The sequence below is a fragment of the Chlorocebus sabaeus genome, chromosome 11 (genome assembly GCF_047675955.1).
Source record: "Chlorocebus sabaeus isolate Y175 chromosome 11, mChlSab1.0.hap1, whole genome shotgun sequence".
In the NCBI taxonomy this organism is placed as follows: Eukaryota; Metazoa; Chordata; class Mammalia; order Primates; family Cercopithecidae; genus Chlorocebus; species Chlorocebus sabaeus.
The window spans coordinates 98,780,056-98,804,945 of NC_132914.1; the positions used below are offsets into that span (position 1 = coordinate 98,780,056).

Sequence of the window (24,890 nt, forward strand, 5' to 3'; positions counted from 1 at the left end):
GAAAATCACTTAAGCTCAGGAGTTTGAGACCAGCCTTGGCAACATAGTGAGAGCCTGTCTCAATCAAGTGTTTCTTCTTTCATATTTACCCACACTGGCACACCAAGAAACATGAATTGAGACAGTCCATATGTTAAGTATAGTGTTATCTGATGGCAAAATTATTCCCATTTGAGTGTAGGAATTTATTTTTTTTATTTTCTATTTTATTTTCTATTATTTTATTTTATTTTTGAGACAGAGTCTCGCTCTGTTGCCCAGGCTGGAGTGCAGTTATGTGACCTTGGCTCTCTGCAATCTCCACCTCCTAGGTTCAAGGGATTCTAGTGCCTCAGCCTCCCGAGTAGCTGGGATTACAGGTGCATGCCACCATGCCTGGCTAATTTTTGTAATTTTAGTAGAGACAGGGTTTTCCCATGTTGGCCAGGCTAGTCTCAAGCTCCTGACCTCAGGTGATCCACCTGCCTTAGCCTCCCAAAGTATTAGGATTACAGGCATGAGCCACTGTGCCCAGCTAAGCATAGGACTTTAAATAAGAAAAAACTCTTGCAATTGAAGGGAGCAGAATAAGTTTCCAAAACGTTTTGTTGTTGCTCTCGCTCTGTCATCCAGGCTGGGATGTAGTCGCATGATCATAGCTCACTGCAGACTGGACCTTCTGGGCTCAAGTGATCCTCCCACCTCAGCCTCCCAAGTAGCTGAGACCACAAACACATGCCACTATGCCCAGGCTATGTTGCCCAGGCTGGTCTCAAACTCCTGGGCTCAAGCTATTCTCCTGCTTTGGCCTCCCAAAGTGCTGGGATTAGAGGCTTGGGCCACCATGCCCAGCCTGTTTTCCAAACTTTCATAATTTATTTCTGTTACAAATTTAAACTATTATACTTAGGCAAGAATTTTCACATACTGAAAACTAATTTTACAATACTGAATGATGAATGTTTTCACTGTTAAAAGCAAAATCATGTCACCGTACTCCAGGCTGAGTGACAGAGCAAGACCTTGTCTTAGGAAAAAAAAAAAAAAAGAAAAAAAAAAAAGAAGCAGCAGCAGGAAAATTGTTTCCTTAGAATTTTTTTTGAAACTTCGCTTGCTTTGTTAGTTGACCTTCTCTTATCCCTTGTTCCTTTTGTCTGTCATTGTTTATTATTATTTTAGTTGTTATTTTTTGTGTGTCATTATTATTTTAGTAATGTTTATGATTAGTTATGTTTTTTGAAACATACAAACCATATATGTAATACTTCAGTGAAATAAACACCCAGGAGCCCATCTCCTGGCCCAAAAACAATTTTTTTTTTTTTTTTTTTTTTTTGAGACAGAGTCTTGCTTTGTCACTGATGCTAGAGTGAGGTGGCATGATTTTGGCTCACTGCAACCTCCACCTCCTGGTTCAAGTGATTCTCCTGCCTCAGCCTCCCAAGTAGCTGGGACTACAGGCATGCACCACCATGCTCGGCTAATTTTTATATTTTTAATGCAGACAGGCTTTGCCACGTTGGCCACGCTGGTCTCGAACTCCTGACCTCGAGTGATCTACCCACCTTAGTCTTCAAAGTGCTGGGATTACATGCGTGAGTCACCACGCCCAGTTAAAAAAAAATTGTTTTGATAAATTATGTGCCACACCTAGACCATCTATTTCCTTGCCTTCCCATTCCTAAAAGTATCCATTGTCCTAAGTTTTGTGCTTATTATTCCCTTGCTTTACTCACACACACACACACACACACATACACACACGTGATTGGTGATAGATAGATAGATAGATAGATAGATAGATAGATAGATAGATAGATAGATAGAGACAGATAATATATTGTGTAGTTTTGTTTATTTTTGAACTCTATAGAAATCTTATCATATTTTAAGTGGTTTTCTAGGTTTTCCTTTTTTCCCTGAATATTATGTGTTCAAGATTCTTCCATGTAATTGCACTTGGCTATAGTTTATTCATTTTCACATTTCTATATTCTATTATGTGAACATACCACAATTCACACATTCTCTTGTCACTATGTATGTGAGTACATATCTATCAGACCTACATATGTTTGTGTTTATCTGTCTATACTTATATATCTATAGATAGATACAGATATACAGCTTGTAGTTCTTTCCCCTTATAAACAGGGCTGCTAAAACCGTCTTCTTTCCACATATGTCCTGATGCTTGTATACAAGAGTTTCTCTTATATATATGCCTGAAAAGGATTTGTGAGCTAAGCTTTGCTAAAGACTATTTTCTTAAACGGTTTTCCCCATTTAGACTCCTACCAGCAGTGAATTCTCACGGATGACAACTGGAACCAGAAATGTATAGCCAGTTATAAGCACGTAGCTAAAACTTGGGATCCCATTAATGTGCCAGTTTCCTAAACTTCTTTGAGTTTAGAGGACTCCCCCACCCTTCTTCTCTACTCCCAGTTAACCAGCTGACTTCTATAAGAATAGGATGCTTCTTCTCTGTAAAAAGGACATTATTGCCCTGCTAATTAATTTTGTTAAAACAGGGAGAGTTGCCAGTCACAAACTGCTAGAAAAAAAAAAAAGTTAACCAAAAGGACATAAATTTAAAGCAGAATCAATTGCAAGTCTGTCTTCTTAGTAAACTAGAAAGTGAAAATAGGCATTACAAACCCACTAAGAGATGAAGGGAGGAGTCGTTTTCCTCTTCCCTTTCCCAGGCTGGTAAATGGCTTAGGTTTAGAAACTTCTGAGACCAAAAGGGAAGAAGCAGAGGGATATGTGTTCTTCAGGCTTAAGATAAAGATGTATAAAGAATTTGGTAGGCCGGGCGCGGTGGCTCAAGCCTGTAATCCCAGCACTTTGGGAGGCCGAGACGGGCGGATCACGAGGTCAGGAGATCGAGACCATCCTGGCTAACACGGTGAAACCCCGTCTCTACTAAAAATACAAAAAACTAGCCGGGCGAGGTGGCGGGGTGGCGGGCGCCTGTAGTCCCAGCTACTCGGGAGGCTGAGGCAGGAGAATGGCGTAAACCCGGGAGGCGGAGCTTGCAGTGAGCTGAGATCCGGCCACTGCAGTCCAGCCCGGGCTACAGAGCAAGACTCCGTCTCAAAAAAAAAAAAAAAAAAAAAAAAAAAAAGAATTTGGTAGACCAGCTTGGGCAACATGGCGAAACCCGTCTCTACAAAAAATACACAAATTAGCCAGGCGTGGTGGTGCGCACCTGTAGTCCCAGGTACTAGTGGGGCTGAGACAGGAGGATCACTTGAGCCAGGGAGGTCAAGGCTGCAGCGAGCCGCGATTGCACCACTGCACTCGAGCCTGACACAGTGAGACCCTGTCTTAAGAAAAATAAAAAAGAGGCCGGGCGCAGGGGCTCATGCATGTAATCCCAGCACTTTGGGAGGCTGAGGCGGGTGGATCACGAGTTCAAGAGATCCAGACCACCCTGGCCAGCGTGGTGAAACTCCGTCTCTATTGAATACTAAAATTAGCTGGGCGTGGTGGAGGGCACCTGTAGTCCCAGCTACTCGGGAGGCTGAGGCAGGAGAGTTGCTTGAACCCGGAAGGTGAAGCTTGCAGTGAGCCGAGACTGCGCCACTGCACTCCAGTCTGGCGACAGAGCGAGACCCCGTCTCTCGACCCCCCCCACAAAAAAAGTCTAGTATACTCTGGTTTTTCTTCAGATTATATCAAATTTTCACCTTTTCCTAAAGATTTATGTGGAGAGGAACAATTGTGAGTCTTAACCCAATTTTTTGAGGCCTTGAATCTTCAAGGCGATTTTATTTTGTTATTATTTTTTGAGACGGAGTCTCCCTTTGTCGCCCAGGCTGGAGTGCAGTGGCGCAATCTCGGCTCACTGCAACCCCCACCGCCTGGATTCAAGCAATTCTTCTGCCTCAGCCTCCCAAGTAGCTGGGTTACAGTCATGCACCACCACACCCAGCTAATTTTTGTATTTTTAGTAGAGATGGGATTTCACCATGTTGGCCAGGCTGTTCTCGAAATCCTGACCTCAGGTGATTTGCCCACCTCGGCCTCCCAAAGTTCTATGATTACAGGCATGAGCCACTGCGATTCGGGGCTAATTTAAAAAGAAAAAAAAAAAGAAAAAGAATTTAGCTGAGATTTAGCCCACTTCTCTGTGCCTAGAATTAGAATGCAGTAATATACACCAGAAGATCCTCAGAGTTTAGCTGCTTCAGAAAGACTAGAAAGTGCCCTTTCACCATCAGTCATTGTTCAGAACACACCACTAAAAAAATCACTACCTCGGCCGGGCGCGGTGGCTCAAGCCTGTAATCCCAGCACTTTGGGAGGCCGAGACGGGTGGATCACGAGGTCAGGAGATCGAGACCATCCTGGCGAACACGGTGAAACTCCGTCTCTACTAAAAAATACAAAAAACTAGCCGGGCGACGTGGCGGGCGCCTGTAGTCCCAGCTACTCGGGAGGCTGAGGCAGGAGAATGGCGTAAACCTGGGAGGCGGAGCTTGCAGTGAGCTGAGATCTGGCCACTGCTCTTCAGCCTGGGCGGCAGAGCTACATTCCGTCTCAAAAAAAAAAAAAAAAAAAAAAAAAAAAAAATTCACTACCTCGCTGGCACCCCATTGGGGACCATGAGAATGGGTCTGTAGTCTCATCTTTCTCTGTGTAGCTGTGCTGTTCCCTACTAGTTCTGTGTCAGAGAAGTTTCCTCTGTTGGTGTAAACACTGGTAGGAGCCATTAAAATAATTATGTTCAATACATAGAGCCTATGGGGCATAGTTGTGCAACCTGATAATCAGGAAGAGGTACCAGACATGGCAAGGGAAGAACTGGGTTTGAGCCCTGGTTCTGTCACTTACCAGCGAGGCTGCAGGTCCCAGACATGGTAAAAGCAGAGCACTTTTGGTGCTAAAACAGCTATCATGGTGTGTGTTTACTCCTGTTCTCAAGCACCATAAAAGCTCTCAAGATCAGGTGCGGTGGCTTACGCCTGTAATCCTAGCACTTTGGGATGCCGTGGCGGCGGGATCAAATGAGGTCAGATGTTAAAGATCAGCCTGGCCAACATGGTGAAACCCTGTCTCTATTAAAAATACAAAAATTAGCCAGGCTAATTTTTGGTTGTACACGCCTGTAATTCCAGCTACTCTGGAGGCTGAGGCAGGAGAATTGCTTGAACCTGGGAGGCAGAGGTTGCAGTGAGCCAAGATCGCGCCACTGCACTCCAACCTGGGTGACAAAGCAAGACTCTGTCTCAAATAAAAAAAAAAGCTCTCAAGAGCCATAGGACATAAGGCCATTGTTATCACATATCACATTCTTCTTCTCATCCTCACTCCATATAAGGAAACAAAGTCAGACAGAATGGTTAAAAACCTTTGGTTAAAGTCAGGTAGAACTGGTTTGAAAACCTCCACCTCCATCTTTTCCTAGCTGTATGACCTTAAATATGCTACTTAGCCTCTCTGAGTCTCTGTTTCTTCATCTGTAAAATGAGGGTAGTTAAGAAAGCAAGACCTAGGCCTTTTGTTTTTTTTTTTTGATACGGAGTCTCGCTCTTGTCACCCAGGCTATAGTGCAATGGTGCAATCTTGGCTTACTGCCACCTCTGCCTTCCAGGCTCAAGCGATTCTCCTGCCTTAGCCTCCCTAGTAGCTGGGATTACAGGCATGTGAAACCACATCAGGCTAATTTTAGTATTTTTAGTAGAGATGGGGTTTCACCATGTTGGCTAGGCTGGTCTCAAACTCCTGACCTCAGGTGATCTGCCCACCTCGGCCTCCCAAAGTGCTGGGATTACAGGCATGAGCCACCACGCCAGGCTGAGCATGTATTAAAACCAGGACTGTCCCAAGCACATTACATAGATTCCCTGTGATTCCCTGTGAATTTCACAGTAACCTTACTTGTAAGTAAAATTATTATCCACAATTTACAGAAGAAGAAACTGAGAGATTAAGTTTTTTGTTCAGGTTTACACAGCTAGGAGATATAGAGTCCCAGATAGAACTCAGGGACAATAATACCACCTCACATCATTACGTGAGGTTTAAATCAACTGTGATAACATGTGGAAGTGAATAAATGACAACAGTGGCACAAAGAATGGGAGGTGACGTAAAGGGAATTATCCTTCTTCCAGCATACATAAAGTGGTATAATATTAACCCAAAGTAGACTGTGATAAATTAAAAATTCATATTGTAATCCCCACAGCAACCACTAAAAAAAAAAAAACTACAAAAGTATATCATATAATCAGGCCAGCCGCAGTGGCTCATACCTGTAATTCCAACACGTTGGGAGGCTGACTCAAGAGGTTCAGCCCAGGAGTTTGAGACCAGCCTTGCCAACATAGCAAGACTCCTGTCTCTACAAAAATTAAAATTAAAATTAAAAAAATTTAAAAATCCACACACACACAAAGAAAATAAAAATATATAATCACTTTATAAAGAGATGATAGATGAAATAAAGTGAAATAATAAAAATATTCAATAAAAAAGAAAGAAAGCAAGAACAAAGGAACAGAAAATAAATGGGATCAATAGAAAACAAATAGCAAAATGGTAGACTTAAACCTAGCTATATCAGGAGTTACTAAATTGGACTAAACACTAAAAAGGCAGAGATTGTCAAACGAGATTAATAAGCCATATCCAACTACATGCTGCTTAAAGCGACATACTTTAAATAGAGACGCACAGACAAGTGGGACAGGTTGCAAGTGAAAATATAAATGACATATACACTAAGGAGAAGAAAGCTGAGGTGGTTAATATCAAAGTAGACTTCAAGACAGGGAAGATTACCAGAAAAAAAAGACAGAAATTTTATAATGATAAAAGGCTCAGTTTATCAAGAACACATAGCAATTAATTCTGAGTATGCAGCTAATGAGAAAATTTCAAAATACATCGTGCAAAAATAGAACTAAAGAAGAGAAATAGACACACTCACAATTATAATTGGAGATTTCCCTTACACTAATGTATAGACCACTAAGACAAAAGAAGTCCCTCAAAATATAAAAGATTTGAACAATATTATCAGCCAACTAGATATAATTGATATTTGTCAGCCACTGCATTTTATAGCTGCAAGGTATACATTCTTCCAAGTGCAAATTCAGTCAAGATGGACTCCATGTTGGGCCACAAAACATGTCTCAGTCAATTTCAAAGAATATCTATTGCAAGTAATTATTATTAAAATGAGAGTGAGGTTAACTATTTGTCTCATAATCTCTGGTTCTATGATTCCTCCTACTCAAATGTGAGGATTTTTTTTTTTCTTTTTCCTCTTTTTTTTTTTTTTTTTTGAGATGGTGTTTCGCTTTTTGTTTTGCTTTTTGTTTTTTTTTTTGAAACAGAGTCTCCCTCTTGTTGCCCAGGCTGGAGTGCAATGGTGCGATCTCGGCTCAGCGCAACCTCCGCTTCCTGGGTTCAAGCAATTCTCCTGCCTCAGCCTTCCGAGTAGCTGGGATTACAGGCATACAGGCTTGAGCCACTGCGCCCAGCCAGAGTTTCACTCTTGGTGCCCAGGCTGGAGTGCAATGGCGCGGTCTGGGCTCACCGAAACCTCCGCCTCCCAGGTCCAAGAAATTCTCCTGCCTCAGTCTCCCGAGTAGCTGGGATTACAGGCATGTGCCACCATGCCCCGCTAATTTTGTATTTTTAGTAGAGATGGAGTTTCTCCATGTTGGTCAGGCTGGTCTTGAACTCCCACCTTGGCCTCCCAAAGTGCTGGGATTACAGGCATGAGCCAGCGTGCCCAGCCTTCTTTTCTTTTTTTTTAAAAAAAATTGAGATGGGGGGGGGGGGTCTCACTATGTTGACCAGGCTGGTCTTGAACTCATGGCCTCAAGCGATCTTCTCACTTTAGCCACCCAAAGTAATGAGCTTATAGGCGTGAGCCACCGCACCCAGCCAAGCATGAGGAGTTTTCTAGCACCTTCTTCCCAGTCTGCTAACAATCTTTATTATTTGCTTATTGGAGTTTCCAAAGATCTTGACAAGATTAAGACACAATTCTTTAGTCACTTCAACAATTAAATTATTTAAGAAGAAATTGTGAAGAATGATAAGAGCTTGAACTTGATCTCCATTTTTGGGTTCTGCAGTTCTCTATTCTCAGAAAACACGGTCTTCCACCTGAAGTGTGTCACCATATGATGTGTATGCCAGCACATGTGTTGCTTAAGATTTTCTAAAATAATCTCCATTGCCACTGAGGACAATGAACTTCTGCAAAAGTGAATCTGTCAATCAGGGATCCTCTCTTCAGAGCCCTTAGCTTATTACTCAGCTCATTTCTGGAGTTGAGGGAAACACTGGTGTCCATATATTAAACAAATATACTGCAGGGGCTCCCAAATTGGAGTTCACTGGCCCTACTGGGAGGGTTTGCCTGAAAATGTGCGCTGATGGCATTTTCCTGGGAAAATAACTGCCAGCTTTCATCAGATTCTCAAGAAATAGGAGTTTTGACTTCTCAAATGCTAAAAATCTATTGCATTATCTTTTCCAGTTGCCAAAACAACTTCACCTCTTAACCCTACAGAGAACTCTAAAGCTGCATTTCTGTTTTCTCATCTGTAATGTAGGGTTGTATCCAATAGGCTGTATGCAGTGTCTCACACCTGTATTCCCGGTACTTTGGGAGGCTGAGGCAGGAGGATGGCTTAAGCCCAGGAGTTTGAGACCAGCCTGGGCAACACTGTGAGACCCCATCTCTACAAAAAATGTAAAAATTAGCTCAGCATGATGACATCTGCCTGCAGTCTCAGCTACTTGGGAGGTTGAGGCAGGGGGATCACTTGAGCCTAAGCCTAAGAGGTTGAGGCTTTAGTGAGCTATGATTGCACCATTGCACTCTAGCCTGGGTGACAGAGTGAGAGCCTACCTCAAAAAAAAAAAAAAAAAAAAAAAAATCAACACACTCATTGACTTCACTAAGGAAGTTCTAGGCAGCAATCCTAGCTTCCACTGAACACTTTTGCAAGGTTTGTTTATTAATATCCTGCATAATCAAACTCTAGAGACAATAGTTGGGGAAATGCTAGCTCAGATAGTTCACTTGTTGGCTGGGTGCAGTGGCTCATGCCTGTAATCCCAGCACTTTGGAAGGTTGAGGCGGGCAGATCACTTGAGGTCAGGAGTTCGAGACCAGCCCAGCCAACATGGTGAAACCCCATCTCTACTGAAAATAGAAAAATTAGCCAGGCGTGGTGGCAGGCGCCTGTAATCACAGCTACTTGGGAAGCTGATGCATGAGAATCACTTAAGCCTGGGAGGTGGAGGTTGCAGTGAGCTGATACGATGCCACTGCACCCCAGCCTGGGCAATAGAGCAAGGCTCACTCTCAAAAAAAAAAAAAGTTCACTTCTTTATGGGCATAACACCTTGAACAGGCCTAACTTCTTCTGATTTTGGACACCAAGGAGTGTAGGGTCAGTTTAGTACTTGGATGAGATCCCGCCTAGAAATATCAGAGTTTTAATTTATTTACATTAAAACAAACAAACAAAAAAATCGGCCAGGCGTGGTGGCTCATGCCTGTAATCCCAGCAATTTAGGAGGTCGAGGCAGGCAGATCACCTGAGGTCAGGAGTTTCAGCCCAGCCTGGCCAACATGGTGAAACCGCATCTCTACTAAAAATGCAAAAATTAACCCGGTGTGATGGCATGGGCCTGTAATCCCAGCTACTCAGGAGGCTGAGGCAGGAGAATCACTTGAACCCGGCAGGCAGAGGTTGCAGTGAGCCAAGATCACGTCACTGCACTCCAGCCTGGGCGACAGACAGAGACTCCTTCTCGGAAATAAAAATAAAAATTAAAAATTAAAAAAAAAAAAAGAAAGTTCAGGCTGGGTGTAGTGGCTCACGCCTGTAATCCCAGCACTTTGGGAGGTTGAGGCGGGCGGATTACCTGAGGTCGGGAGTTCAAGACCAGCCTGGCCAACATAGTAAAACCCCATGTCTACTAAAAATACAAAAATTAACCAGCCTGAGTAGCTGGAATTACAGCCTGGCCTATATGGTGAAACCCCGTCTTTACTAAAAATATAAAAATTAGCTGGATGTGGTGGTGGCCTGTAATCCTAGCTACTTGGCAGGCTGAGGCAGGAGAATCTCTTGAACCTAGGACGTGGAAGTTGCAGTGAGCCAAGATCGCGCAATTGCACTCCAGCCTAGGGGACTGCGGGAGACTGTGTCTCAAAAAAAAAAAAAAGTTCACTGTGTTTACATTCATTTCAAATACTCACCACACCTGTAGTATTAATATGTGACAAGTATGGGCTGGGTGCTGCGGAGTTTGCCGTTGGGACTGAGCACCTGGTCGAAGGCAGCCTCAACCACACACACAGGGCTCCAGGGCTGAGAGCATGCACATGAAGTGAAATTAACCCAAATTTGAATCTGGCCCAGCCCACCTCACTAGCAGTTGAAACTTAGGGAAAATCACAAAACATCTTCGAACTTCAGTTTAGATTCCTCATCTGTGACGTGGGGGTGCACAGGTAACCACTGCCATACATGACTTTTGATTATTTTAGGACTTGATGTGTATGTTGATCTGGATCCTGCCTCTTCTCCAACTTTGCTTCTTAGCCCCCAGGAGCATTTCCTGCAGCTTCCTCTCCTCCTCCTGCTTTTTTCCTGTGTCTTAAATGCCAAGCTCATTTCCATCCCAGGCTCTTCGCACCTGCTGTTTCCTCTGCCAGGAGGTGCTCCTCCAAATATTTGCATCTCTGCTTTTTGTTTTGCTCACTCCTTCATTTTTTTGAGACAGGATGGGGAGGCAGGGCTTGGGGGTTTCACTGTTCTGTCCAGGCTGGTCTCGAACTCCTGACCTCAAGTCATCCTCCTGCATAGTTGCTTAGTGGGGATATAGGCACCAGACACCCTGCCCGCCTGCTCACTCTTAAGTCTTCTTGGGTTTCAGCTCACACCAATTTCCTCCTCAGAGATTTTTCCTGGCTATTCGCACACACTCTTCATAATCTTTCTCTTTTGTATTGTTGTTTTTGACACTTCTTATGTAACACTTTTCCAATCTGTATATATTTTTTAAATCATTTCTTCTCATAAGGATTTGTTCAGGGCTGTAGCTCCTGGACATGGGGCAGTGCCCAGAAGAGTGAAGAGCTCAGTAAAATGTTGAACGAATGAACCAAATAAGGTGGCTTGAAAAGGGTGTAGACTGGTATAGATTAAAAACAAATCAACATTAGTGATTACCGTTTTATACTTGTTATTATAAGATCTACATATCAGAAGAAGGGCTGTGTGTTTACATTTGCATAACAAATTGGCTCAAAGAAGTAATTGGTCCAAAACAATAGTCCCATATCAAAGGTGAGGTCAGGCTCCACAATGCAAAATTGAAATTACTGGCAGCTTTGATCACAGGCTCTCTTCACTCTCCCCACCCACAAGGTTTACAAAAAATTCTTAGGCGGTTTTCCCCCTGGCCAAAAGGTGACAGCTATTAAAATGGCAGGTTTCAGGTTAGCCAAGTGAGAGGCAGACATGTGTTTCAGGGCACAGGAAGGTTATTTCCACCGTGTACAAGTGGATGCCGCTTTGGACACTGATGCACAGGTAACATAAAAAGGGTGTATCTGCAGGGGGATGAACTGGGAAGAAAGTATTATAGGTGGAGGGAGCATCTCATAATTTCCATCAGAGCCACCCCAAATAAACCTTCAAGCCAAGTAAGAGAATGGGACCTGCATTAGGAATGCAGCAGCCTCAGGTATGTCCAACCACATGGCCACCCATAAGCTTCTCCTTACCATTTTGGAGCCCCTACTGAATTTAGGTGTGGAGGAAAGCAAGAGCATGGATTCCATTATCCCCACTCAAGTGAGTGGCAAGATATAAGGCTAAGGTTCAAGAGCCTTGAATGTCAGGGCAATGGCCCTGGGCCTTTAAGCTCTCTAAGTCAGGCGATCGGTGAACGGCAGTGTAAGTAAAGGGGTTTAGGAGGAAAGACTGATTTGTAGAGTCCAGAGTGAAGGCTGTTGACTGTACAGGCAAGAAAGAGAGTATAGAATCCAGAATTGGGAGAGAAGTAATATGCATTAAAAAAAAAAAGAAGGGTGGGCCTGAGTTGCATGGGTTAGAAGTTTCCAGTGGGGCTATGAAATCTGAAGAGCTACAACCTAAGTTGGGCGGTGTTTCATGGGGTTTGTTCTAATGCTTGTTTGCTTTTTGGCTGATGGGGTGCAAACTACTATGTGTCTCTTCAAAATAATAGCCCCTGTTGTCTACTGGTAGTATCATGAAATAGAAATTGTGAAGGCACTGTATCTTTTAAAAAAAATCCCCTTTTGAAGAACTTCCTTAAAAACAGCTATTTAATGCAACTCTGCCAGTGTGTTCTTGATGGTTGTGTCTTAACAATTCTAATTTTAAAAAATATTACTATTTTTTTCATCAGAGCCATCACACTGGAAAATAATTTTTTATTTTCACGATAGCCTTCCGTTGAATTTACCATTCTGATATTAATGAAACATCTCTATAAAGGGTTGAAGTGTCTTCCCGGTAAGTTCTCAGCTTATGTTTTTCTAAATATCTTCTAATCACTGTTCATTTTTTCCTTTGGCCTAATGAGTGTTTCTCATTGTCTGCGTGTTCAGATGCAAGAAATATTAAGCAATCGTGGTAATCAATAATGTTTTTGAGCTTTTTCATCCCTTTAGATTTGCTACTTTTAATAGTTGTGATAGTCTTGTGAAGCATTTTAGTCAAAGAGAACATGTTCATTTTTAAGCATTTAATTCAAAATACAACATTCAGTGCTTCTGCAATTTTGAGTCAAAGCAAGTAGTTGAAAATCATTGACATGACTTTTAAAAAATATGTACTACTGATAATATTCACTAAAGACCATGAGCCAAAGAGTGATTTCTGGATTTTCTTCTATTTTCTTTTAACTGACATGATGTAGTGATTTCAAAGAGCCAAATAGAATTTTGATGTTTAACATGTTATGTTGATATATGATGGATATGTGTAATATTGGCATTAGATTACATCATCTCATTTTATTATTCAGCATTAAATACTAAAGAGTAAACACATTGTGTTTGTGGGAAAAATACTAAGAAGATAAACACTTATATAAAAAGAATCGCTGGGTTTACTTAATGGAATGATAAACAATTTTGGACCCACCACAGTTCTTTTTATTATGTGGGTTGGTTTTTGTTTGTTCCTTGTGTTGTTCTATAGAATGTACAGTTAAAAGCATTAAATTGTGGGTCTGTGTGATAATTGTTTATCTAACGTAAAATCAGAATTACTTAGAGATAAGAAAGTAAATAACAAAATTCTAGACCACTTTTCTTAACCTAGGATTCAAACAAGTCCAAGATAGTCTTCATAGGCTAAATTTTATTTGCAATTTAAGCCCAATTTTCATGGGAGGAAAAGGATGACTTTTGCCAGATTCTCAGAAGGCAATATAACACCAAAGAAAGGTTTAAAAAAAAGTCCTACTTTTATAAGGCTATGCTAAGGTAAAAAGGATTTTGATTTTCAGAATTTTAGAATATTTAAAGTAATTTTGAAATACTTACATATACTTTTGAGTTATTTCCAATTTCTCTTATCAATCAAACAGCTTAGATAATTAACTTTAAAGCTATTTTAATATTTAAAACATTTTGTAATCATGGAAAAGCAAAAAGAAGTGTCTGTAGAAAATTTTGTAGAAAAAAATTTGTACTCATCAAAGAGAATTCAGGAGGTACTCTTGGTTTATGTAAGATATTTTCAGAAAATATCTTTGAGCAAGATCTTATTCAGAATAAAATTAGAGACTGCATTTAATTTTGCTTTTTAAATATTAAATTTTTTCAGGATTGTCAACTTATTTTATTTTGTTTTATTTTCTTCAAGCAACAACTGCTAAGGAACAGAATTGTCAATTTATTAATGAAATATGGTAAGTTGACATTTTAAAATTTTCTTTACTCTGTCCACAGAGGATGTCTACAGCATAATAATTAAAAAAATTTTTTCTTTACTCTCCCTTCATTTTAAAAGTAAAATATATCGATCATATTAATAAGGATATGAAATAGTTTGCAAAGCAATTCAATTTTAGGTCTTGGAGACATACTTTAGAAAATAAGAGCATTTCACTTTTAAAGAACAATTCACAGGTTCTGTTCCACTGAAGGTATATCCTTGACCCTTTTTTTCTAAATCACTCCCCTCTGCTCTACAACTCCTTGCTAAAATTTTGCAATAATGTTAAATACTATACTGCAGAATGAATACCATTCTCTAAATACTATACTATCATGGAGTAGGTTTCACCTGTGATTGATTTTGTGACTCAGGGTTCATTTGGTGATGTCAGAAACATTTTTGATGGTCACATCTGTGAAGGTGCTACTGGCAACCAGTGGGTAGAGGCCAGGGAAGCTGCTGAACATCATACAATGCATAGGCAGCTCCCTGACAACAGAGACGGCCAGCACCAAATGTCCATAGTGTCAAGATTGAGAAACCCTCCTTTAGACTAAATACTATTTTAAATCAGGGAAATTCAGTTTAATTGGTAATTCTAAAACTCCAGAATTCTATCATTGTTCCAATAGACGTGTGTTGAACAAGACAAGCTGGGTCAAGCATTTGAGGATGCTTTTGAAGTTCTGAGGCAACATTCAACTGGAGATCTTCAGTACTCGCCAGGTAAAGATTAGTCATTTACCCTCTTCTGCTGGTACATCAAATGGCTTGTTGGTCACATACACATATAAGAATAATGATCAGCTGACCAGGTGTGGTGGCTCACGTCTGTAATCCCAGCACTTTGGGAGGCCAAGGTAGGCAGATCACTTAAGACTAGGAGTTCAAGACCTGCCTGGCCAACATGGCGAAACCCTGTCTTTACTAAAAATACAAAAATTAGCTAGGCATGGTAGCATGCTTGTAATCCCAGCTACTCTGGAGGCTGAGGCTTAAGAAGTACGAACCCGAGAGGCAGAAGCTTCAGTAAGCTGAGATGGTGCCACTATATTCCAGAATAATGATCAGAATAGAGAAGACCTTTTCTTTGTTTTTTTCCTTTTTTTTTTTTTTTTTTTTTTTTTTTTTTTTTTTTTTTTTGAGACGGAGTCTTGCTCTGTCACCCAGGCAGGAGTGCAGTGGCATGATCTCGGCTCACTGCAAGCTCCACCTCCCGGGTTCAGGCCATTCTCCTGCCTCAACCTCCCAAGCAGCTGGGACTACAGGCGCCCACCACCACACCCGGCTAATTTTTTCTATTTTTGGTAGAGACGGGGTTTCACCGTGTTAACCAGGATGGTCTCGATCTCCTGACCTCGTGATCCGTCCATCTCGGCCTCCCAAAGTGCTGGGATTACAGGCGTGAGCCACTGTGCCCGGCGACCTTTTTTTCTATAATTTAATTTTTTTTTTTTTTTTTTGCTAGAGAGAGAGTCTTACTATGTTGCCCAGTCTGGTCTGGAACTTCTGGACTCAAAAACGAGAAGATCATTTTCATTTTTACCTGAAGCATCCAGGATTAATTCTAGCAAAGGCAAAATATGCCCAGGAGTATCTAGCCTAAATAAAACTAAAGTCTCACATACAAAAATGCAGAGAATATAGAGGATGACATTCCACACAGGAATACAGAGATACATAATTATCTGCTATTAGAAATATCTGGTTGACATTTATTTATCTAATAGACAGTTCATTTTAACTATTCACAAAAGGCTTTTAAATTGTTCTAATAAATCTTATAGACCTCCCACCCACCCAACAAGATATATTCTACCTGGAAGAATAAGTATTTTTAATCTTCCTCATCCATTATCCTATGGACTATGTAGTCTGAATAGAATGCAAATATGTTGTGTATTAAGTTTACATAGGGTATTACAGAGTATTCCAAGATAAGAGAAATCATGTGAGCTGGGCACGGTGACTCACACATGTAATTCCAGCACTTTGGGAGGCCGAGCTGGGTGGGTCACTCGAGCCCAGGAGTTCAAGACCAGCCTGGGCAACATGGCAAAATCCTGTCTCTACAAAAAATACAAAAATTAGCGAAGTGTGGTGGTGTGTGCCTGGAGTCCCAGCTACTTGGGAGGCTGAGATGGGAGGATCACTTGAGGCTGGGAGGCACAGGCTGCAGTGAACCAAGATAACACGGCTGCACTCCAGCCTGGGTAACAGAGCGAAACCCTGTCTTAAAAAAAAAAAAAAAAGAAAGAAAGAAAGAAAAGAAATCATGAGGTCTCAGCCAGCAAGGAGTATATTCTCCAAATGGGATATGTATAACAGTATCCATAATAGCAGCATAATGAGATAAACACCACAGGAGAAGTGCAAAGTGGCAAGAAAACAGATAAGAGCAATTGCATCTGTAAGTGCATATATGTACACACACACACATATATATGTGTGCACAAATACAAACTTTGACTTTTTTAGTTTCTTTCTCTGATTTAAAATTAGATTACAAAAATTACCTGGCTTTAATCAACCATCGTCCTCATGTCAAAGGAAATTCCAGCTGCTATGGAGTGTTGCCTACAGAGGAGCCTGTCTATAATTGGAGAACGGTAATTGTAAGTATCAGACCATCCGTCAGTAACAGTCAAATATCCTATTCTTGCCAGGCTTCCATTTCACAACACTGTCTGAAACCCAGCTTAAAGGCAGCAATGACTATGAAAATGGTTTCTTCTTTTTTTTTTTTTTTTTGAGATGGAGTCTGGCTCTGTCACCCAGGCTGGGGTTCAGTGACTCAATCTCAGCTCACTGCAACCTCCTGGGTTCAAGCGATTCTCCTGCCTCAGCCTCCCAAGTAGCTGGGGTTACAGGCATGCACCACAACGCCCAGTTAACTTCTGTATTTTTAGTGGAGACAGGATTTCCACATATTGGCCAGGCTGGCTTCAAACTCCTGACTTCAGGTGATCCACCCGTCTTAGCCTCCCAAAGTGCTAGGATTATAGGCTTGAGCCACTGTGCTCTGCCTGAAAATGCTTTTTAAGGACCATTAGCTGTAGTCTGAACTTGACAGTCAACATGGATGATCATATGCTGTTAGGAAGGAAGTGACCCTTCATCATTGCTCTGTTTAGCCTCAGACTGGTTTGAATGACTTCTGTAAAAAGGAGGTGTTTTCAGGATGTTCACATCAATTGCTTCTCCTTAGTCCATCTGGGAAATTGCAAAAAAATTTCCCCTATAAGCCACAGGGCAAAGGTCCAAACTGCCCCTGCACTGGCTTTACCTACAGTCTTGTATTAGCCTGCTCTGTTTTCCTTCTCAAACTCAGTGTTATCTGCATGTATTGGACCAATTCATTTATATTTTATTAATAGCAGCACCTGCAAAGGGAAACGTCCTGCTATCTCCACATTCATATATTCTTTTCGTTGTTTTCTTCACACATCCATTTTATCAAGCAGTCTTCATGGGATGAGGTATAAATGTGAATTGGTTTTTATTTTTCTTCCGTCACTACCTTCAATCACGCCATGTCAAATGTCCTTTTTCTGTTTCTATAAATTATTCCCTCGGGGCCTCTTCACAAGACATTTCATTTTAAGAGAGTGCTTCGGGCTGGGTGCGGTAGCTCACACCTGTAATCCCAAAGCTTTGGGAGGCTGAGGAGGAAGGATCACTTGAGCCCAAGAGTTCGAGACCAGCCTGAGCAACAGAGCAAGACCCTGTCTCAAAAAGAAAAAAAATTTAAATAAAAATTTTAATTAGAGAGTGCTTTGGTTCCAGCTTAACCTCTTCCACCTCCACTTAGGATTGCCAGGTAAAATGAAAGATGCCCAATATTTTTATTTACTAAATCTGGCAGCCCTACTTCTTTCTACTTCAACTCCCATTTTCTAGCATGCACCTCACAGTCTCTTATCCCTGGGGACTCCTTGCCTGCTGGTCAGTGTTCTTGACTGGGGTGTGGAAAGACAGCTCAAGCCCAGCCCCTTCCCGGTGTTTAACCCTTGGAAACCCGTATATTCTTGCCATATGTAAATGGTAGGAGCTTGGGCTGCTTCTTCCTGTCCCCTTTCTTTATTTTGCCTTCCCTTGGCTGTCATCTTTCTTTCTCTCTCTCTTTCTTTCTTTCTTTCTTTCTTTCTTTCTTTCTTTCTTTCTTTCTTTCTTTCTTTCTTTCTTTCTTTCTTTCTGTTCTTTCTTTCTTTCTCTCTCTCTCTTTCTTTCCTTCCTTCCTTCTTTCTTTCTTTCTCTCTCTCTCTCTTTCTTTCTTTCTTTCTTTCTTTCTTTCTTTCTTTCTTTCTTTCTTTCTTTCTTCTTTCTTTCTTTCTTTCTTTCTTTCATTCTTTTCTTTCTTTCTCTCTCTCTCTCTCCTTCCTTCCTTCCTTCCTTCCTTCCTTCCTTCCTTCCTTCCTTCCTTCTTCCTTCCTTCCTTCCTTCCTTTCTTTCTTTCTTTCTTTCTTTCTTTCTTTCTTTCTTTCTTTCTTTCTTTCTTTCTTCTTTCTTTTTCGACAGGGTATTGTTCTCTCATTTAGGTTGGAGTGCAGTGGTACAATTGTAACTCACCGAAGCCTCAAACTCCTGGGGTCAAGAAATCCTCCTGCCTCAGCTTCCTAAGTAGCTGGGACTATAGGCATGTGCCACCACACCTGGGTAATTTTTAAATTTAATTTTTTTTTTGCTCTGTTGCCCGGGCTGTAGTGCAATGGCACCATCTTGGCTCACTGCAACCTCTGCCTCCTGGGTTCAAACGATTCTCCTGCCTCAGCCTCCCAAGTAGGTGGGATTACAGGTGCACACCACCAGCCACGGCTAATTATTATTATTATTATTATTTTGAGACAGAGTTTCACTGTTGTCACCCAGGCTGGAGTGCAATGGTTTGATCTTGGCTCACTGCAACCTCCGCCTCCCAGGTTCAAGCGATTCTCCTGCCTCAGCCTCCCTAGTAGCTAGCTGGGATTATAGGTGCCTGCCACCATGCCCAGCTAATTTTTGTATTTTTAGTAGAGACGGGGTTTCACTGTGTTGCCCAGGCTGGTCTCAAACTCCTGGCCTCAGGCGATCCACCCACCTCGGCCTCCCAAAGTGTTGGGATTACAAGACTGAGCCACTGAGCACCCAGCCATTTTTTTTTTTTTTTTTGTACTTTTATTAGAGATGGGGTTTCACCATGTTGGCCAGGCTGGTCTCAAACTCTTGACTTCAGGTGATCCACCCGCCTCGGCCTCCCAAAGTGCTAGGATTACAGGCATGAGCCACTGCACCAGGCCTAATTTTAAAAACTTTTGTAGAGGCGGGGCCTCTCTGAGTTGCCCAGGCTGGTCTTGAACTCCTGGGCTCAAGTGATTCTCCTGCCTTGGCTTCCCAAATTGTTGAGATTACAGGCCTGAGTCACCGTGCTCGGTCCTTTCTTGTCTTATAACATTTTTATTGTTTTCATTACTTAATTTATTTTATCTTCCTAGCTGCCTACTGACATCTTTCTTATCTTCCCTTGCCTACATGGGCATCCAGCACAGGAATGGAAGCCCATCTTCCCTTTCTGCTGGTACCACGGGCTTTAAGAAATCCCTTCTTTCTTGTAGGGAGGGTAGGACATGACATGACTCACAAAGCCAAAGATTACCCTCTGTCCCCTGGTCCTCTCCTTATGTGGATTTGATGCTAGTGCTGCCCTGGGAGCTATCTGGCTGCAGTTGGGGGTAATTCCTTTAACAACCTGGGAGAGGCTTAGCCTCTTTTTCCCCTAGTTTTGACTTCAGCCTATAATATGGGGCCACAGGGAAAGTCTCACTTAACATCCTGCTACATTATTTATATAGAACAGTGCTGCGGACTTCTATTTTGAAGGAAATATTCATCAATCTCTGCAGAACATAACTGAAAACCAGCTGGTACAACCCACTGTCATCCAGCAAAAGGGGGGAAAAGGTACGTTGATCCGTCATTCATTATATAGGTAAAAGAACCAGATCTTCCTCATAGCCACTTTAAAGGGAATTTATAACTGAGTTTGGAATTGTATATGCAAAAATATTCTCTTATCACAATTGAGAGTAATTTAACTCTGACTTCTTGAACCAGTCCAAGCCATTCATCTTGGGCGAGACGTCATATGTTTTTTTTTTGAGACAGAGTCTCACTCTGTTGTCCAGGCTGGGTCTGAAACTCCTGGATTCAAGCCACCTGAAATGCTAGGATTACAGGTGTGAGCCACCACCTCCAGCCTCCTATTTTTAAACTTTTTGATTTTTATTTATTTTTCACTTTTTGAACTTATTTTGTTAAAAATGGAGACACAAACACACACATTAGCCTAGGCGTAACAGTGTCAGGATCGTCACTGTCACTGTCTTCCACTTCCACATCTTGTTCCACTGGAACGTCTTCAGGGACAATAACACATGGAGCTGTCTTCTCCTATGATAACAGTGCCTTGTGGAATACCTGCTGAAGCACTTGCCTGAGGCTGTTTCACAGTTAACTTTTTATTTTTTAATTTTAATTTTATTATTTATTGATTGTTTTACAGTTAACTTTAAAAGAAAATTAAGTAGAAGGAGTACAATCCAAAATAATGATAAAGCATATATATAGTAGATACTAGGTGATAGGAATTTTTCAGCTCCACTATCATCGTTTTTTTTTTTTTCTTATTGCCCAGGCTGGAGGGCAGTGGCATGATCTCAGTTCACTGCAGCTTCCGCCTCCCCAGCTCAAGCAGTTCTCCTGCCTCAGCCTCCTGAGTAGCTGGGATTACAGGCACCCACCACCATGCCTGGCCCATTTTTTGTATTTTTAGTAGAGACAGAGTTTTGCCATGTTGGCCAGGCTGGTCTCAAACCTCTGGCCTCAGGTGATCCAGCCTTCCAAAGTGCTGGGATTACAGGCGTGAGCCACCATGCCCGGCCAGCTAATTTTTAAAAAATGTGATTCAGGCAGCCTCCCGAACCAAAATAGGTTCAGAGAGACTCCCTCACCAATACATTTTATTTATTTATTTTTATTTTTATTTATTCATTTATTTATTTTTTAATTTTTTTGAGACAGAGTCTAGCTCTTTTTATTTTTAAAAATAAAAGTATTATAATACTCATGGTAAAAGACTCAAACTAAAGTACAAAGTGAAAGTAAAAGTTCCAGTGTATTTTACATATTTTTAGAAAAGCTTTTTTTTAAAAAATTTTTCACATGTACAAGTATATGCATATCCTTTGAAATTACAAAGGGGATTATACTCTTGCATTTTTTCCTCTAAGTAATATATCTTAATTCTGGGCACGGAGGCTCACGCCTGTAATCCCAGCACTTTGGGAGGCCAAGGTAGACGGATCTCTTGAGGTCAGGAGTTAGAGACCAGCCTGGCCAACGTGGCGAAACTCCTTCTCTACAAAAAATACAAAAAATTTAGCCGGGCATGGTGGTGGGTGCCTGTAATCCCAGCTACTGGGGAGGCTGAGGTGGGAGGATCACTTGAGTCCAGGAGGTTGAGGTTGCAGTGAGCCAAGATCAAGTCACTGCACTCCAGCCTGAGTGACAGAGTGAGACTTCAACTCAAAAAAAAAATTAATTAATTAATTAAAATAAAAATAAATAAATAGATAAAATATATAGCTGAGGGAGTCTTTCTGAACCGCTTCTGGTTCAAGGAGGCTACCTGATTCACTTTTAAAAAAAATTATAGGCCGGGCATGGTAGCTCATGCCTGTAATCTCAGCACTTTGGGAGACTGAAGTGGGCAGATCACTTGAGGTCAGGAGGCTGAGGCAGGAGAATCACTTGAACCTGGGAGGCAGAGGTTGCAGTGAGCTAAGACTGCGCCACTGCACTCCAGCCTGGGTGACAGAGCGAGACTCCGTCTCAAAAATAAATAAATAAATAAAATCTAAACATTAAAAATATATGGAAAACTTTAAAAGATGATGATCCCTTAAGACTGACTTGATCAGTCTTGACAGGCAGAGAGTTTTGTTTAAGCTGTGACTTTAATTCACGATGTGTTTTTTGGTAAGTCCCTTTTTTTCATTTCTCAATTCATAAACTCAAGATAATATAATATAAAAGATAATCTTTGTAAAAATGTTTGAGGTCTTCGGATGAGTGATAAATGCATCATGCAAAAGTATTATTCCCCAGAGACTGTTTAAAGCGTTTGGGAATCCACTAGTATACCTCCTCAAGGGAAAACAGAATTTGGCTGCAAATTTTTAGCTACTGATAGATCTGGCAGAGCACGGTATTTACAGACTAACTCAGAAGTCACAAAATGGGCTGTCACTTTTGTTCTCATGAGCTGTTATGCAAAAGAAATCCTATCAACTGAACAAACCCCACACAGATTCTCTCAATGTCCTGCCTAGTTATTTTGAAATATAAATGGCCATGTTCCTAAAAAGACAAAACTTCTAGTGGTACCATTTTATTTCACAACAATGAGAAATATCACAGTGTCCATTGCATTGTTAGATAAATAAAGTGATATAAAAACATTTTTGGCATTTCCATTTGAGTTTTTCTTTTTTATTTTTCAAGTAATTGTGCAGACCCAGAGTTAGCATTTTTGCCTAGGTCTTTGGTATTCATTTTCTTAATATTACCTTACATTTGCGTTCTATTTTGCATTTTACAAAGTGCATTTACATCCCTTAACTCATTTGAATAAAGCCCCTTCAAATGACTTGCTTTCTGGAAATGGCTCTTTGAGGCTTCTCTTCAAAACCGCTAAACTTTGTGGGCCATTTTGCTCAATATTGTTCTGTAGAAAGTTTTGTTTTGTTATTTGAGACAGAGTCTTACTCTGTTGCCCAGGCTGGAGTACAGTGGCTCACTGCAACCTCATTCTCAAGTGATTCTCCTGGGTTCAAGCGATTCTCCTGCCTCAGCCTCCCAGGTGCGTGCCACCACGCCTGGCTAATTTTTGTATTTTTAGTAGAGACGGGGTTTCACCATATTGGCCGGGCTGGTGAACTCCTGACCTCAAGGGATCCGCCCTCCTCGGCCTCCCAAAGTGCTGGGATTACAGGCGTGAGCCACCGCGCCCCGCCGGACAACATTCTTAACCTCTCCAACAAAGAAAGATCCAGCTGAAACTTCAGTAGGCCAAATAGATCCTTGACCTTCGAGTCCCGTAAAATGATGCCATCATGCATTCGTAAGGGCAGTGAGTAGGAGAAAAACCAGTCTCAATGAAGCTTTTAATGGTAGTTGCTGAACAAACCCTTCCTGAAGATGTTCTTGGTGTATAGCCACGGTGGAGTCTGACCTTGTTTCCCTTCATTTTAGGCAGGAAGAAGCTGCGACTGTTTGAATACCTTCACGAATCCCTGTGTAACCCAGAGATGGCATCTTGTATTCAGTGGGTAGATAAAACCAAAGGCATCTTTCAGTTTGTATCAAAAAACAAAGAAAAACTTGCCGAGCTTTGGGGGAAAAGAAAAGGCAACAGGAAGACCATGACTTACCAGAAAATGGCCAGGGCGCTGAGAAATTACGGAAGAAGTGGGGAAATTACCAAAATCCGGAGGAAGCTGACTTACCAGTTCAGTGAGGCCATTCTCCAAAGACTCTCTCCATCCTATTTCCTGGGGAAAGAGATCTTCTACTCACAATGTGTTCAACCTGATCAAGAATATCTCAGTTTAAATAACTGGAATGCAAATTATAATTATACATATGCCAATTACCATGAGCTAAATCACCATGATTGCTAAATATACGCTCATATTTCATGGTTTACTGGCATCGGAAATCCCTACAAATTTTAAGGATTTCTCCCTCTCTCTTTTTTCCCTCTTCTGAAGAAATTTAGAATTTTCTTCTTAAAGCAAATACTAAAGAGAAAAAAATTAACTTTATTGTTGCTTTTATCAAAGAGCATGTGATCTATACTAACTTGTTGGGAAATTCTACCAATGAAAAAACTTTTTTATAATACTTTGTGAAGATTCAATGAACAACTTTATTGTTTCAAATGATCAAACCCATTTGAAAGTATAGACTAAATGTCCTTGCTCTGCTCTTACTATTCTCTCTCTTTTTAAAATTTTTATTTTTTTATTTTATTATTTTTTAAAGAGGTCTCAGCCAAGATAATTTTTTACTTTTATGGATTTAGGAGTACAAATGCAGTTTTGTTGCTTTGATATATTGCATAGTGGTGAAGTATATTGCATAGCATCCTCATCACCAGAATAGTGAACATTGTACCCAATAGGTAGGATTTCATCCCTCATACCCCTGCCATCCTCCCACCTTTTGGAGCCTCCCGTGTCTATTACTCCATTCTGTATGTCCATTGCTAAGCTCCCAACTTACCCACTTCCATTTTATTTTAAAAATTGTTTCCTTTTCCTGCATACTTCAGTGGATGCAAAGTCTTTTTCTTTTTTCTTTTCCTTTCACAGACGATGACAGCTTTTTCTGTTTGTTTGTTTGTTTGTTTTTGGCTGCTGACTCCCAAACACAACACTGACAGTGACTTATATTTTTAATTTTTGTAAGAGGCAGACCCTACCTCCGAAGCTCTTTGATTTGGCTTTTCCCACTTCAGTAAGCTGGTCTAAATTCTTGCTATCTTCTATGCAACCACCTTCTTCTAGATTAACAGTGCCAGTACAGATGATTTGACTTATATATTGATTTCAGCATTTTCTTGTCATGTACTCAGGTAAGGAAATTCACTCTTGTATATCTGATGGCTTTATAAAAAATCATTTACAAAAAAATGACTGCATATGATAAAGCCTTTGTGCCAAAATGGGTTCATGGCTTTAAAAACATCACTAGAAATGTCTATTCAGGTTCCTTAGCATTTTTTTCTTTCGTTCTCTTTTGATCTTACCCATTTTTACAACTTAAAGCTTTTTTTTTTTTTTTTTTTTGAGACAGGGTTTCAGTCTGTCACCCATGCTCAAGTGCAGTGACACAAACATGGTT

General features: G+C 41.1%; 1 protein-coding gene and 1 non-coding gene across 2 annotated transcripts; both read left to right on the plus strand.

Moving 5' to 3' along the window:
* The first annotated feature begins 3,636 nt into the window (after window positions 1–3,636).
* LOC119623915 (U5 spliceosomal RNA) lies at window positions 3,637–3,752 on the plus strand. Its single transcript, XR_005240017.1, has one exon. It is a non-coding gene; the product is annotated as a U5 spliceosomal RNA (small nuclear RNA).
* Window positions 3,753–11,965: 8,213 nt separating this feature from the next.
* Window positions 11,966–23,888, plus strand: SPIC (Spi-C transcription factor). The gene is made up of 6 exons (XM_037988205.2): window positions 11,966–12,515; window positions 13,836–13,920; window positions 14,582–14,675; window positions 16,452–16,564; window positions 19,778–19,886; window positions 23,238–23,888. Exons 2-6 carry the CDS (start codon window positions 13,918–13,920, stop codon window positions 23,663–23,665), a joined length of 747 nt encoding a protein of 248 aa, XP_037844133.1. The 5' UTR covers window positions 11,966–12,515; window positions 13,836–13,917; the 3' UTR covers window positions 23,666–23,888.
* The last annotated feature ends 1,002 nt before the right edge of the window (window positions 23,889–24,890 follow it).

Coding starts and splice junctions, on each gene's coding strand:
- SPIC (XM_037988205.2), top strand. Junction 16,565..19,777: donor ATAATTGGAGAACGGTAATT/GTAAGTATCAGA, acceptor TTATTTATATAG/AACAGTGCTGCGGACTTCTA. Junction 19,887..23,237: donor CCAGCAAAAGGGGGGAAAAG/GTACGTTGATCC, acceptor CCTTCATTTTAG/GCAGGAAGAAGCTGCGACTG.